At 34.0% G+C, this 16,404-nt stretch overlaps 2 protein-coding genes across 4 annotated transcripts; both read right to left on the bottom strand.

Annotated features, from left to right (window-relative positions):
* Positions 1 to 1,085: 1,085 nt before the first annotated feature.
* On the bottom strand, positions 1,086 to 5,885 carry DRIP2 (DREB2A-interacting protein 2). Of its 2 annotated transcripts, none has more exons than XM_022290290.2 (7): positions 5,246 to 5,885; positions 4,092 to 4,191; positions 3,531 to 3,867; positions 2,942 to 3,384; positions 2,794 to 2,844; positions 1,993 to 2,077; positions 1,086 to 1,759 (listed from the first exon to the last, which is right to left on the bottom strand). In XM_022290290.2, exons 1-7 carry the CDS (start codon positions 5,403 to 5,405, stop codon positions 1,586 to 1,588), a joined length of 1,350 nt encoding a protein of 449 aa, XP_022145982.1. In that variant the 5' UTR covers positions 5,406 to 5,885; the 3' UTR covers positions 1,086 to 1,585. The 2 variants fall into 2 exon arrangements, with proteins under 2 accessions (XP_022145982.1, XP_022145983.1); XM_022290291.2 differs by having other exon boundaries at positions 1,993 to 2,065; positions 5,246 to 5,883.
* A 3,240-nt stretch (positions 5,886 to 9,125) lies between these two features.
* LOC111015319 (magnesium transporter MRS2-I) lies at positions 9,126 to 14,430 on the bottom strand. 2 transcript variants are annotated; one of them, XM_022290315.2, is made up of 11 exons: positions 13,750 to 14,430; positions 13,630 to 13,659; positions 12,991 to 13,135; positions 12,683 to 12,804; positions 11,661 to 11,735; positions 10,389 to 10,616; positions 10,249 to 10,293; positions 10,071 to 10,115; positions 9,898 to 9,927; positions 9,588 to 9,707; positions 9,126 to 9,501 (listed from the first exon to the last, which is right to left on the bottom strand). In XM_022290315.2, the coding sequence occupies exons 1-11, from the start codon at positions 14,002 to 14,004 to the stop codon at positions 9,415 to 9,417; spliced, it is 1,182 nt and encodes a 393-aa protein (XP_022146007.1). In that variant the 5' UTR covers positions 14,005 to 14,430; the 3' UTR covers positions 9,126 to 9,414. The 2 variants fall into 2 exon arrangements, 1 of the variants encoding a protein (XP_022146007.1); XR_002602027.2 differs by having other exon boundaries at positions 9,430 to 9,501; positions 9,588 to 9,655.
* Between the last annotated feature and the right edge of the window lie 1,974 nt (positions 14,431 to 16,404).

The raw sequence follows: 16,404 nt of genomic DNA, 5'->3' as shown, positions 1-16,404 counted from the left end.
TGTATTGACCTTAGAAGTATAGACACTTTAGTTTGGATACCATGTCTGTGTCCGACATATGTTGAACACTTTAATACACAGACATTTGTTGGACACTTTGAGACTCCGATACTTATTGGAACGTGCCACCATGTATGATACATGTGTTTGCGTCTTGTGCTTCTTAGCTGATTTTTACCTGTATTTAGTTCTTGAGGGATTGTGATGGTTTTTTTTTTTTTTCTTTTACCTTCTCTGATCTAGATTTAGCAGCTCTTGAATTTCGGCTGTGAAAGTTCTTTAGAACAACGGTATTTTTTAATTTTTTTCATTAGTTCTCTCATGGGCAGCAGACTAACATAAAAGGTTTTTTTTTGTTGGGAAGGTAAGAGGGAGAAGAAATGGGAATTTGGGTTTTTTTAGTACAATATGTGGGGTGAGGGATTTATCTCACAACCTTTTGTTGAAGATATATGTCAATTATCGTTGTATGCTTGCTTTGGCAATGAGAATCTCGGTTTGAGAGGCTAAAAGTTGACATGTGGTTCGATTCCAAACATTTTCTTTCCTCCTCGTTTAAGAAAATGAATTTTGTTAAGAATTGGTGCTGAAAATAGGAAAGAGTGTTTCACACCTCCAGTTTGATGCCAGTTATAACTATTTTATTTTATTTATAAATATTTCTAGCCTTTTCATTGTGGAGTGGCAATTATAATTATTTATACAACTGTTCATTGTACCTGATGGATGATTATAAAATTGTTAATCATATTGTACCACTACATAGAATAATTTCTATTTACATACACATTAAACCATCTTATTTAGTCTCCTTTGTTACTTATTTGGTTCTGTTGAAACTGTTGCCGAAGAAAAATGTTGTATTACCAAGCTTGTCCAATTCTAAAAATCTTTTAACTCAAGTATTGCTTAAAAAGTAACTACTGTTTTAGTTTTGATCTTAAATCTTCTATTCATGCAATGTAAAACCGCAAAGCTTTTGAATGTGCAAAAATGGAAATTAATAATGGAGCCTCAAAACCGACAGGTTTCCTACTTTTTGGCTCTAAAAAATAATAACTTTGGGACAATAATAAATGAGTAAGTTGAGAGATGGAGAGATGAAACTTTATTAGAATGATGAGGATAATTTGGCTATTCAAGTACATCTTTTAAGAGAGTAAAAGCAACTGCTGAGGGAACACACATTTTGAGAAAATTCATCACACACACACGTGGTTAAATAATTGAGATTGTCATTTGGTGGTGTGGGTGTATAAAGAATTTTGTTTGCGCATATGCCACTCCCATAGCTGCTACTCTCAATGTTTATCCTTAAATCCTATCTTACAGAATCTTAAATCTAAGAGGAACTTGGATTGATACAGTCATTAAAATTGAGCACCCAGAAAAGGATACTCAACTGTGTTTGAAGAAACACTGCAGGGCCTTTTCCGTGGCTTCGCAGCATCGGTCTGCTCTTACCCGCAATCACATCGAGGCTGCCAAAGCCATGATGGGCAGAGAGCAAACCTTGTGAAGGCCCTTTGATGCAGATTAATGCATGTATATGATATGAAGGCAGCAGCTTGAAGGAAGGTGAAGATCAAGAGAGTGGGATCTTTCTAGCATAGTAAAGAACCATGATGAAATCCTCTGCTGATGACCCGATCGATGCTGGGATCTTTTCGGAGGTTGATGCTGTTTGTAGCCACATGTCAACTAAACTATGCAAATCCAGTGTGGGAACTACTGGATGTCCCATACACTTGACTTCAACCTGCACAAATAACCATCAAGCTTAAGCTATAAAATGTAAACACGGTCCAATACTTCGATAAGTTTTTCATCTTATAAATTGCAGAAGTATAAGGATATCAACTATAAGCTAGAGAGATTGCAGAAATTTCATCTTAAGCTGTAGAGATTGCATAAATATGAAGACTAAAGTGGGAGTAAAGAGAAGCTCTTATAATTAGAATTTCAACTAAATTAAAGGATGGGTTTTTTCACCTCGGATTCGCTAGAAAGATCCAGCTTTCTCATTAGGTACTTCTGGACAAATGATACTGGCAAGTTTCCATCCCTGCAACAAAGACTAAAAAATATAACCAAATATACTTTGAGCTCCTAGTCAACATGGGTATTCCTCCAAACCCAAACGCAGAGAGACGAGCAAACAAGTGCGTAGAAGTTAGAACGGTTTTTAGCATCATAATATCGACATTGCTTCTAAGTATGTATACCAAGAATCCTCTTTTCTTGTGGATTTTGTTTATTAGACATCCAGACTACAGTGTCTAGTTTCAATATGAGAGACTTTAAGCAATAGGTGGAAGCTTACGATATACGATTGGTCATCCAATGACAATTAAATTGTCAATTGTGGCTCCTCCCTATTCTAAAATACAAGAAAACAAGGACTAAGTTTTCTCTTATTTCTTTTTGCAAATATCCTTACAAATATCCTTACAAAGAGATCGGTTCAGTTTCTGAAACCATCACGTGTTTATCTTTGCAAATTCGAGAAAGGCAACATCCGAGCATGGGAATACTTATTCTCTCTTTCAAAAACAATAACCATGCACAAGAGCTGGAGAAACTTGACCATGCACAAGAGCTGGAGAAACTTGGCAAATATATTTTTTAGATAGCTCCAATCTTTCAGAATTTTTTAATATCTACTCAGTAAAATTTGAAACAGGCACGAAAGATACTCATGTACACGGTATTATATGCTAATTAAATTACATGGCACCTGTGATAATGATAAACAGAGCCTATTGATATCAAACGAGGCTAAAAAGAACTCACTTTATTCTCAAATACCTAGCAGGAATTTGCGGCAATGGTGCATCTCCTTCCCTGAAACCAAAGTTGAGGCATAAGTACTTATTTATCACAATTTGTTAAGTATTATATTATTAGAGCATCTTGTAGGGATCCAAGTGTTGTATCTCACTGTTCAGAAGCTATGAGAGAAAGCCAGATCGGCCCAGCTCTTCTTTCATGCCGAGCACTGGTGGCATCCAACACAACCTGGGGTGTAATGCTGCAGTCCCCAAAAAGAGGTTCCCTTTTTTGGCGAACCCTACGCGATTTCTTAGGTCTTTCAGTTTCTGGAGATACCAGGTCTGTTCTAGTTTTTCCATTCTCACGTTTTTTCTTGCGTTTGCTTTCCCTATTTCTAGACTTGCTGGCCTGAGCTTCACTGCCATCAATATCTGCAGGCTCAACTTTAGCCTCGAATCCTTCTGAATTAGATTTGAAACATTTGCTCCTATTTGCAACTTCTACTAAATAATTTAAGGGTTTCCAGATATCCACGTTTCCTTTCAGTGAATCAACACCATTCTCCACTTCTTTCTTTCGCAAAGACATGGTAGATTTGGTAGGACTGGAATCCTGCACTAAGTCCATTATTAAGAGCAGTTATTATAAATAAACAGAAATTTCCCATAATGGGGAAAAAAAAGCCTTTGAACTTAGAGCATAAAACAGCTGGAACTCAGAAGAAGCAAAAAAGATAGGACTGTGTTGGCTTCCTTTACCAGCCTTTTATTCTGATTGAATTTGTCTGACGTCTCAAGGGAACTTGAGCTCTCTGAACGTTCTTCCGCGGAATCATCCTCCTTCTTCACACGCTTCTCATTTGGAACTTTTGGTGTTCGTAAAATAGCAGCAATTCTGACAGCAGCAGCTGCAGTTCTTTTTCCAGTCGTGGTAGCATGACTTGACACTCTAGGACTATTAACCACCAATGACGAAAGTGACCTTTCCTTTCTTCTAACTGGTGGTAGTATAACAGGAGCAACTTCAGGCGTTCTGACTTTTCTCCTTTTACTAGGGAAAATTCTGGACCTCAAATCTTCTAGATTGTGGTCTGGCCTGGTGATTAGATGCTCAAGATAAATGCTCAACAAATTATTATTTCTTACTAAAAACTCTATATTATGAGAATACGAGAAAAAAACGAATATCGAAGCACCAAAAACAACTACAAAATAGCACACTCACAGATCAGTATTCAAAGTCCCAAGCAACTATTATCACAAATAAAGACCGAGAGGGAATTGTTGACAGGACATTGCGTTATGCAGTATAAATCTTACCTTAATTTCTCCAGTGGGACACAGCCAAGGTCGATGTTACATACTGGACAGCTTTCTAGTTCTTCATCTGAAATCTTATCATATATGCACTTCCTGCAAACTGGATAATTTTTTACAACTACAGTGATTAAATCCAGAAATTAAGTCATTGACATTCATTTGACTGATATTAGCCAGAAAAAGAAAGATCAAAACTATTCATCTTTGTTACGTATATGCCACATATTGCCATCTTAATTGGAAAGCTAATATGCTATTTAACAAAGGTACATAAATAGAATTTTTAACCATTTAAGAAAAGTTTAGTCCTTTCTGTAGAAACTCTAAACTTCCTGTCCAATTTTTATTTCTAACTTCAAGCTATATTATGCCACACAAGAAGTATATATATATTCATATTTATGCAAGTATTCAAACGCCATTCTATAAATCTTCCACTAAATTAAAAATTTTGCTCAGCCACTTGAAAAAGCACGAGCCTTTTGCCACCCACAAACTGTATTATTATACTGCCAAATTCATATAATCTGTTACACTATACGTAAACCACACCAAATCCACAGCAACTCTGAGGTCACATACGTGTGAATTTCCAGACATAATCAAGCTATAAAATATATGAAACGAAAAGAAATTGAAACAGTACTGAACCGAATAAAAAAGAAAGCCAAATGATACCTTATACTAATTGTTCACGGGAAACACAAAATTTGACAATAATTTAACACTAAAAAACAAAGATGATGATGCAACAAATTTTATAGAATGGAGTCAATGGCCAAGAACACTTGAAAAATCCATCCAATCCCAAGAACAAAAGGAGCAAACTCCCAAATGAAGAGAAAACCTCTCTACAAACACTGTTCTATTCAATAATATGCCCCAAAAGCTTACTATTACAAATGAAACAGGCTATTCATAGCCTTACAATACAACGAAAAATAGTAATCAACAAACTAATTACCCTAAAACCAATTACTTAGCTAAACGAAAACATAATCTAATATAATATTATCCTTATCCAAGACTTCAAATAACAGGCCAGGATCGAAAAGAGTCAAAGAATGGCAGAAGAAAATGCAGAGGAAAAAAGAATACTGGGAAGATTGTAGAAGGCAATAAATTGAAGGAATGGAGATGAAGAAGTGACTCACACGTGTGAAGGCATTCGGATACGGTGGTGGCTTCTTTCAAGAGCTTATGACATAGAGGGCAAGTTATGCATGCGGCAATCGCCTCCCTCTTGACTTTAACGACCTGATTCGCCATCGCCCAAAAATCCCAAATCCTCACCCACGTCGATGAACCCTGCATGCTACCGGCATTTGTTGGTAGCCAAAATTTACGTCCATTTTTCTCACAGAGGCATCGCCATTAGAGCCGCGAAAATTGGGGAGCAAAGAAAAGGGGGCAACGGCAAAACCCAGTTAAAAGAGGGGGGCGAAGATCAGAAAAAAGGGAGCATTTTGAAGAGAAAGATGTATGGGGGGGAGGATTTGGGAAATGGGGTAAGAGAAATTGAAGGGGATTTGACGTGGGGTTTTGCTGGATTTGAAGAGATTGAAGAGAATTGATCTGGAATCGATGGAGGAATGAGAGAAGGAGGCTTTGTTTCTTTGAAAGGAGCATGAACCGAGAGGAGAGGTTTTTTTTTGGGTAAAAATGAATTGCATTTATTTCTGTTTTTCACGTTTTCATTTCATTCGTTGGAGAGCCGAAAAGAAAAAGAAAGAAAAGAAAGGAGTTGTGAGAGAGAGGGTCAACTAAAGCAGGTGGGACTGGGAGAGTGAATTGTATTTTGTATGCAAATGCGCAGAAGATAAACCACAGTTCTTCAATGCTTAAAAACAACACCCTTGTCTTTATCTTTTATCTTTGCCTTCCTTCCACTTCCATTTCGAGTCGAAAAATAAGGTCAAAAGATTCAACTTTTTCCTCTTATATTCAATGTAAATTCAATTTTTTAGAGGGTTAACGGATGGGAATCTACTAAATCCCAATTGTGTCTATATGGGTGAGAGAGTTTTTTTTTTTTTTTTAAATTTATAGTTGAATAAACTTAAGTTTAGAGATTTGAACTTGCAACTCAAGGAAAGGACGAAAGAGTAGGTATTTTACTCATGAACTATGCTCGTGTTAGCTTAACAGTCAACACTGTACCATAGACTTGTATTCTTTAGTTGGAATAAGAAGTTGTCCCTTGCTAACATCTCCAACGTCTAAAAAAAATCTTTTGAATAATAGTAAAGTCAACTGTTTTTAGTTAAAAAAAACATGTGAGGATTGGTGGAAATTTGAACCAATCTTCTGGTCAATGATATATACTTTCATCAATTGAAGCTACACCACAATTTTTGGTGGCTTTGATAGCTTTTTAAAGTAGACTGTTAGAACAAGCAGCGCTCTTATGCCAAGAGAACTCAATTTACATGGTAAGAGGTAAGAGTTAATATATAAAAATTGTATTTTATTTAATTAAATCCTAAACAAAATGCAAATCTAGCATAATTAGAATTACAAGTTTGGTCCACCATTTAGGGCTCTATCTAATAACTCATTGAACTTTCAATTTTTGTCGATTAAGTTCTTTGAACTTTAAAAAATAATGTTTAATAAATGAATGAACTTTCAATTTTGTATTTAATTAATTCTTGATTTTTTTTATTCAATATCATGTGAGGGCGAGGATTTAAACTTTCGATTTTTTGATCGACAAAAGCTACGTTCCTATTGAATTTTTAATTTTGTGCAATAAGCTCCTAACCTATAAAATATATATATATATTTTTAAAAATTCATATACTATCCGACTATTAGTCTCTAACTTTTCAATTTGTATTTAATAGGTTAGAGACTAATAATTACAAAATAAATAAAAATATCACAAAAGCAAAAAAAAAAAAAATTGGTAAGCATAGGTAAAATTAAAACACATTAACTGATGTATATAGAAAAAATATATATGAGAATAGTATTTCAATCTCCTAACTTCGAAGAAGAAGGAGATGACATTTACTAATTAACCGTGAGTTTAAATCTCCACTCCTATGTATTATACTAAAAAATAATAGACGATATTTAATCATTTACTTATGTTAAGAAATATTTATCACGTAAAATAAAAATACATCCAATCGGATAATGAATGATTTAGGTACGATTTTCTCTGGAAAACAAGACTATGCTTTCATTTAAAGAAAAAATGGTTGAGATGAAAAAGGAAAGATTATGAAATTTATCGAGAGATTTAGGAAGTTTAATGATATGGAGAGTAATTGGATAAGGAAGCGAGGGAAAGCATCCAAAAATTATTATAAATTTATAAATTTATAATTTATAATGCAACAATGGGTCATGGTGGTCGCTCCGTACAAGGATTTGATGGGGTTTCCCCAACGCTACATTTTTATCCAACCAAACGGAGCTTCCAACTTCCATCCTATTTTTCCATGTGGGAATCTCTATTTTTTTATTCATATTTTGTTAACGTACTTGATGTAATTAAATTTATGGGGGATTATAAGATTATAATAAATTTTTTTTAAGGATAATAGTAATGCAACGACTTTTCTTTGGTTTGAACCAAAAAAATTTGGTACAATTGTTTTCAACTATATGACCATGGATCATTTCTCGTCTTATCCAATGTAGGATTTTGTTTGTATTTTTCTTATATATTCAACATTTTCGATCAAAATGATCGTAAATTTGAATCTCGATCCGATAAAAAGAAAAAAGAAAGTCATAATCATATAACTAGAATACATTGCGGCAGATTTCTCAAGGAAAAAAAAAAGATTAATATAAAATTTTTTAAAATGGCTTTCCACGTGTTAGAGGAGAGATAATGTAGATGATTGCTTGGCAGGGAGGGTCACTAAGATGTTTTTACCAATTAAATATTCCATTTTTGAATCTTGTGTTTGGGTGATAAATAAATATACAATTAAAAGGTCATTTGGAAAGAGAAAGGGAGACATTGCCAACCATTTAATCCTCTAATTTCTAAATAATTTAAACTTATAACTAATTGTGTTATTATTCAACATTCTATTATTACAAGTTTATATTCATATGATTTGTGAACAGAATTCAAGTGATATCTAGGGATGTTCGTGGGGCGAGACGTGGATGGGAAAGGCTTCCCCGTCCCCATCCTCACCCTCCATTTAATTCCCCATCTCCGTTAAATTTCCCACGAAATTTCACGGGGATCGGGTTCCCATGAGGATTTTTTTCTCGTTTATTTGTTTACTTTTAAAATTATTTCTCAATTAAATATTTTTCCTAAGAAAAATTCTAGTTAATTAATTAATTTTTAACCATAAAAACTTTATTTACATGGTCTAATTCTCCCCTATATATTTGGTGGGTATAGAAGAATATGATTTTATTAGTATATAAGTATAGAAAGAATAATAAAATTCTTTTAGTGTATATATATATTAAAAAAATGTGACGTGGGGCGGGAAACGGGGAACAGGGACGGAGGATGCACCGTCCCCGTCCCCATTTAGGTAACGGGAAAAAAACTTTCTCCATCCCTGTCCCGTGGGGAATTTAAACCGGGATTCCCCGCCCTATGTAGACGGGTCCCCATGAGGATGGGGCCCGGTTGGGAAAATGAACATCTCTAGTGATATCAGCCCAAATCTCCACCCCATTGTACTTAAAAGTTTGATTTTATATATTATTGTTTTTAATTATAAATGGCTCTAAAAAGTAATATTTAGTATCATGATATTATTTGACTTATTAAATTGATTTTACATCAGATAATTACCAAAATATATTTATTTGTCTGTGAAGGAATATGTTATAGTAAGAGGAGCAGAGTGAAAAGTGAAAGTATAACTGGTTCAATGTTTTATTTAGTAACTTATTTTGTATCGTTTTACCAGTTGAGCAATGCGTTGAAGAAAAAAATGTTACAACAATGTACTTATACTACTATTTGGCTCCGGTCCAAAGGGCCAAGAAAATTCAAAAGAACTGAGAGCAAATGAGTTCAAACTTTATGGTAGCTATCTAATGTAGTACGAAAAAAGACATCGTATTTAGAATTATTTGATATTCATTTTCCAATAATAATTGTACATGAAAAAATACAAAAAGGAAAACAAGAAATGGTAAGCTATAGCTTCCATATACAATATATGCCTGGAAAACCTCAACTCGGTATCAAGTTATAAATTTCCTAATAACATATCATAGAGGTATAACTTGTTCCATATCCTCTCCAACAGACTTCCAAGAATCATTCTGTACTCGAGTTGAGTTCATAATTTCTCAAAACCGTGGAAACAATTTATGAGCATAGCGTTCAAGATTCAACGAGACCTTTGTACCGTGCATACGAACTTAGCGTCAAGTAAATGGATGCACAAACTATTCCTGTGACGATGACCACCTAAATTCATGGAAATGAAAACATCAACACTGCATCTTCAGAAGACAGTTTCAAAAAAATTAGAGTTTCTGATATGATTTTCATACCCATTTGAATACGTGTTCATGATCTTCCTTCCAGGTATACGGGATATTCATTCCAAATATTGCAGTCACTAAAGAATAAATAGACAAACAAACAGTCCCAGAGCTCAAAAAGAGTTCTAGCTGCCACATAGAACATTACATTTCTGAGAATTGAAAAGACATGATACAGTTCTTGCACGTGAATTTTTTGTGGTCAGATATCAATCAAGTGAACAATCTGGCCACTTCAATAGCTAATAGATCCAAGGTTTTAGGTGAAGAGACAGAAAATTAAATGGAATTAGATTGATTTAGGCCTTGGAAATAGTACCTGAATAAGTTGATTCCTGTGGTTGTCAAGCTGCAACAGATGACACAGCATTTGATTCAGAGACATGAGTAGATTTTAAATTTTCAACATCGGCAAGTAAAAATCACAAAAAAAAGTAGCTTTAATGGCATGGGACAGTCTTAAAAAGTAGTCAGCAATGTTGGAAAGGTTACCTGAATGTTGATGTAATCCTCTGTGTCATCGATGTACTCTCGAAGCTGGTAAGTGAAGATAATTTCAAAATACACAAAAATCCCACATAATCAGAAAGTTGTATTTCATATGCCGTATGCAAAATATCATATAAGAATAGCAATTACAGTTAACACACGCTTGAAGTTTGATTCATACCGTGATTAATTTGTTTAATGTACTTTCTATCTGCATAAAATAAGCCTGCAGGACATTCAGTATGAAGCTCGATTAGATCTTAATTTACAAAAATCTCAAAACGTTGGATGTTATATCATGTTAAAGGACAACGATGATGCCTCGAGTAGCATTTCAAGTTCCTCAACATCGTTTTCTCCTCGGATTGTAGCTAAACTTGCTCTACTGGTTTTTGACATCTTTGAATAATAGTCTTTAGGAGAAGCAAGTAACCAATTTGGAGTCCCGGAGCCACTTTCAGGGGTGTACATTCCGGCTACTTTTCGTGACAAGTAAAGTTCCGCCATATCGTCGTCATCATCCAGAAGTTGTTCAAGTTCATCCCTAACCTGGATCGAGAATGATATAACATCATCACCAAGAAGCTAAAGAAATTGCAGGAGGAAAATATATCAGTTGCCCACTATTGGTATCTTTACATATTCTGTTCATTTGGCAAGCAACAATAGGAGATAGATTAACCCGCCCAATCCAAGAATTGAATCTTCCAAGTGGATTTTTGGCACTTGTGTGGTTCTTGAGGGGACTAGTTGGCTTATATTTATGTCAAGAATGATCAGTTACTGTGTTTCCTTTTAGCTCATTTTGTCTCTATTAAACTAAGATAATATTTACAAATGTGGCAATCGGATATTACTTGCAAGGAGAAAGGTGAGTTACAAGCTGGTCGTTTACTGAATGTTTTAGAAGTAAATATCGAGGAAAAAAATTTGTTAGGATCCTGAATACACTGAACAAAACTAGATAACTATATTGCAATATTACAGGGATAGTTACAATATCAAAAGCCTGTCGAGAGGGCTATCTCTCTCCCAAAGAACTATGTTAAGTTCTCCGCCATAAACTATTTCCCAAAAGATACCCCTATCCCTACTACCTCTATTTATAATAAACTCACCACTAACTAATTACCATAACACCCCTAACTAATATAGTAATAGGTATTACCAAACTATCCCCATTAGGACTCTCACAAAATCCTCAAAATCGAATTAATATAGCTTGGGTAGCAAGGACTTGTAAACCAAACAGTTTGAATTGAAGATTCAGAACAATGAACACTCAAAAAAAAAGTGTAATAAAAAACTACTCTATTTTATGAAGTTGTCTTCTTCTACTGAAAATTGAATTTCATATTCGAACTCATAAACAAGAAGCAACCATGATGTTGAACCTATATACCATCTAGAGTAGAACAATTCCAAATCTGGTCGAAGCTAGTGCAATGCAACTTCTTTTGGCTGTTAGTTTGTATATCTCCTTAAGTTGTAGTATTTGGAGGGTATATCAGTTGAAGACACGAGAGCAGTGAAAGTAAAGTAGGGCTCATAATCTCATACTGCATATTATAGATGCCACGGAAAATTGACTACCTTTTGCACCCGATTGGTCAACCTTGTCATTGCACTCTTCAGTTTGCGCACTCGGTCCAAGTTACGACTGCTAATCTGCATATAAATGCCAAATTTCTTGGATTAGAAAGAAGGGGGACTAATTGCAAATCAGGTAAACATATTAATTGATTAGGTTCCTAATTCAGATCAAACTCTAGATGGAGGTAGTAAACATTTGTAACAGTTCATTTGAAGGAAAACCATTTTATAATATATTTTAAGTGTTACAAGAACATCATAAGACCGATTACTCGCCAAGAAGGATATATGAACCTCTTTAGTTGGATTTTTCAGCATCATAATTATGAATGTAGCATTTCTCACTTTGATAAGGTTTATCACCAAAAGTTTGCACTGGCTCTGATTACATGTATGACTTGTCCATTTCACATGTCCCATCCATAATAATAAAACTAAAGTAGAATAATGAAAGAGAATAGAATCATGTCACTCTTTCTACACTCTTTCCATCACTATCTTGCTAAAAGAGAAATCAATCATAAACATTTTTTCAGAATCTGATACCCTATCCACATTTCAAGTTTTTACTAGAAAGTAAATATGATACGAACTGTTAAGGATGAATAAACCACCACTCAACCCAAAAGCTTAAGCTAATGAGTTTGGTAAATTTAATTCATTTATTGGATATCTAACACGAGTCACTATACACATAAAAGCACCTTGAAGATAATTATCTCGATGAAAAGGTTGTATTTCTTTTGATGGAAATAAATTTAAGCTGAACACTTCGGTGCATCTAACCCACTAATAAACTGACCAGTTCCAATTAATCATAAACCCTTGAGAACTTGAGCTGCAGGAGGAAGTTAAATGACAGAAATTCAACAAAAACATGCGACGATGCTCTTTAACTAGTAAAGGAAAGAAGACAGTTCAGAACATATCAATGAAAGCTTATCTCTGTTTCATTGATATAACTAATGTTTAAGAAGTAAAAGGATCCAATTGCTAGAACAAATCAACCAAACAAGTTTCACCTTGGAGGTCAGTTCATCTAAAGCAGGATATGTATCAGTCTCTAGTTCTCTTGTACGTGCATCAAGAAAACTACAAATTGCTTCTAGTGCAACCTCCAAGGCACGGAACTCAAATGGAAACTCTGCATCAAATGACAAAACTTAGAAGCAAAAAAAAGAAGAAGAAGAAGAAGAAGAAGAAGAAATACTTAAGCTACTATGAACAATATTTCGAATATTACAAGCAATAATTATCAGTTCCAAAAACAAAATGACATCATTGAAGACGAGGGGAAAATGCAAAAAGACAATATTTCACCAAGCTGTACCATTTTCAGCCAACTCATTCTGGGTGGTAGGGGGCTCTTCTTCTTCACCTTGTCCTTGGTAAATGGAACTTGTAGAAGGCAACCGTCTCTGCAGTTCTTCAACGATTGGAACTACATTTTCATCCATTGGATCTCTAAGCAGCACCTAACAGAAAATAATAATAATAATAATAAATTAATCATCCTCAAAATTTACAGACAAATAATTAAAAACTGAACATTGTAAAAGTTGATCCTGCAAACTGCGAAGTGAAGAGGGCGAATTGCCCCCTATTGAAGAATCATATGGTACAGATAAATAAAGCTCTATATCTACTATATATGGTATTTTTTACTAAGGGTCAATACTTATTTTAGTTTTCCACTCTTAGATTTTGGTTTGTCGAACGTAGCATATTTGTCAATGTGCATCCTGTAAACAGTATTGACACGCAAATACTTCCATTAAGATGGCCAACTTGAAACACTTTCAGGGACTCTATTAAACCCAAATAGGACTTTGGAAAAAAAAAAAAAAAAAACCCCCCACCATCAAATAAACAGATGAAAACCAATTAGCCTAAAGAAACCCAAGAAATTAAAGAGAATTTTAAACAATAGACAATTAATTAGTCAAGAAAAGGATAAACAAACTATTACCTCGTCTGCCGTGATAATTGACTTGATGTGCTGGACCAAATCAACAAATTAGTGAAGCAACAAAAAAAAATTAATGATGTAACTCAAGGAAGTTAGATTAGCAGAATTTTACAATTTTACCTCCAAATTGAGAACAATCACTCTTTCTCTGCCCAAGATAGTGGAAGGATACGATAAGAGAGGATCAAGAAGCCGAAGATCTCTGGCATGAATCTGAACCCTTTGCATAATCGCATACTTATCGACGTCCAAAACAGTACTCCTCCCTTCATGGTCCAGCGAAACCCAGCTCCTGGAAATTACAGTCTTCTTCTTCGTCTTCTTCTTCACCGAAGCCTGAGATTCCACCGGGATCAGAAACGCATCTCCAGCCATCTCTCAACCAACTGCTAAGATTTCACAAACATTGCTCTTCTTCGAGAACCAATGCCTGCTGAAGACAAGTCATGTGTAAATCTGGGCGTGGCGCGTGGTTGATTAAAGCAGGAACTCGAGTAAAAAACAACATCAAAAAGAGCTTTCCATAAAAATAAAAAAATTAGAAGAAGAAATTTAAGATGAATCAATGGAGTTTTAGGCGCTGAGATTTGAGGGGGAAGAGACAGAGTTTGGTGGGTTCGGTTGTGAATGGATTTTTGCATGGGCACCACAGTGGGGGCGACGAGTAGGCTGGTGCTGGACTGCAACTCTGCAAACTTCATTACTGCAGCTTCTTCCCCACTCGCGCCAAAAGCGCGTGGTTTCACGCTCCTTCTTCTGGTGATGGACATTCCGCGAGACAGGTGTGGGATGGGATCTTATCGTAATACTCTTAGCCAGTCATGGTTCAAAATCTCGAAAGCCTCAGACATGTTCGATACGGATATATGGGGGAAAAGTCGATTATCCTCCCATGTCAACAAAATGTTCATATATCTTTTTTCTTTTTTTCCCTCTTCTTCTTTTAAGATTATTTTATTTTCATCATCTTCCAACTATAACACTACGGTCTATAATTTCTCATAAACTTGATGATTGTAATCTTAGTCTGTTCAATAAAACATTTGCATTTTAATATTGTATAAAGTATAACTAATAAGATTTCGAATTTGTTTTATTGATAATTTCTAATCCAATCTAGTCGTTGGTTACACAATTGAACAATATATGTGAAATATTGACATAGGTAAATATTTGAAATAATCTTAAAATTTTTAAAAAATAAAATATTATTATATACAAATAGTGGTGAAACATGAAGTAGAATAGGTAACTTAATTAATACCAAAAAGATGATTTTGGAGCATCTAGTGCATTATTTTTATAACTTTGATATAAATTACAACAGTTCTCCCAATTCATCATAGACAGAAAGTTTTGAAGGTAGTTACTCGAATGAGTAAAATATGAAGCACATATGGATCCTATTGGTAAATAATTTGGATGAATTACACAATTAGGAGGTTGAGGTGTTTGAAAATTGTGTAAATTTGATTGGAAAGTTGGATGAATGATTGATTTGAAAATATATTTGAAAAATGTGAATTCAAATTTGAAAAGATAAGTAGGTAAAAAATAAACAAGTACGAGTTAATTAGAATTTAGAGTTAATTAGAACTTAGAAATGTGTTTGGAAACCAACTCGGTAATTATAAATACAAGTAGTCAAAAGTTTACTTTACATATTCAAATAATTTTCATCAATCTTCATTAAAGGAAAAAATCTTTTTTTCGATATTTCCATCGACATCGACGTTTTCATAAGTAAAATAGTCATATTCTTACATTTAATGGTTAAATGTGATCAATTATAAGTTAATTAAGTTACACTTCAAGTTTTATTTGCTAATTAAAAAATTTTCATCAATTTCCACAATTTCCATTATTTTTTCCGAAATATCCATCAACATCTACATATCCGTAAAATCGGGACCTCGATATTTTCATCGACATCGACATTTTGAACACTGCTCTTAGCTTAACTTCAATTCTCCGACATGTCGTTTCAATTGTATGGCTCTGTCGGACGTAAAACTCTCGTCAATGGGACATTTTAGATCCTTTTGGCATCGTTTTCCTTTCTAATTGTTTTAGAACTAAAAATAGGAATACTTTTGGTGAAAGCCTTCCAACGGATGGTTATATGATGATTTTTATTTGTTAATTACACAATGTATTATATAATCTTAAACAAAAAATGAAAACAACGAAAATGAAAAACTACTTTTTTTTTTTTTTTCAAAATTTAGTCTCAGACTTCTAGAAAGGAAAAATAAGATAGATTATCAAATATATCTACTTTTCAAAAAATAAAAAATAAAACAAGAAACAAAAACATTATCAAACAAGTCTTTATTTCCTGTATTTCCTCTTTAAATGGAAAATACATTTTGCGTTCAATAATTGTCCGAACATAATTTTAAGTAACCTCTGTAGTCCGTCGTCATTTTGTTTTATTTTATGTTTTATAAATATATTTTCTTTAGCCACTATAACTTTTGAAATAATTTAATTCTATATTTTCTATGCATGTCAATTCAATGGAAATAAATATAATTATGTCTATAAGTAAGTTAAAATATATAGATTGCTTTAGACCCATTCAATTATTTGTAGCCTTTGCGACTCTTTTTTCTTCCCAGTTCTCACACACGCATTATCGAAAACAAAAAGTAAAACAGCTAACGACAGAAAAACATTAAAAAAATGAAAGCTATTTTCAATTATGAGAGTAATAATAAGAATCCACCGAGGAAAGTAATTTATATTTTCCACTATGTACATAGCGATCACGAC

This window comes from Momordica charantia, assembly GCF_013281855.1.
Source record: "Momordica charantia cultivar OHB3-1 chromosome 6 unlocalized genomic scaffold, Mcharantia_2.0 BLBB01000006.1, whole genome shotgun sequence".
NCBI classification, from domain to species: Eukaryota; Viridiplantae; Streptophyta; class Magnoliopsida; order Cucurbitales; family Cucurbitaceae; genus Momordica; species Momordica charantia.
This window is presented reverse-complemented; position numbering and strand designations above follow the sequence as displayed.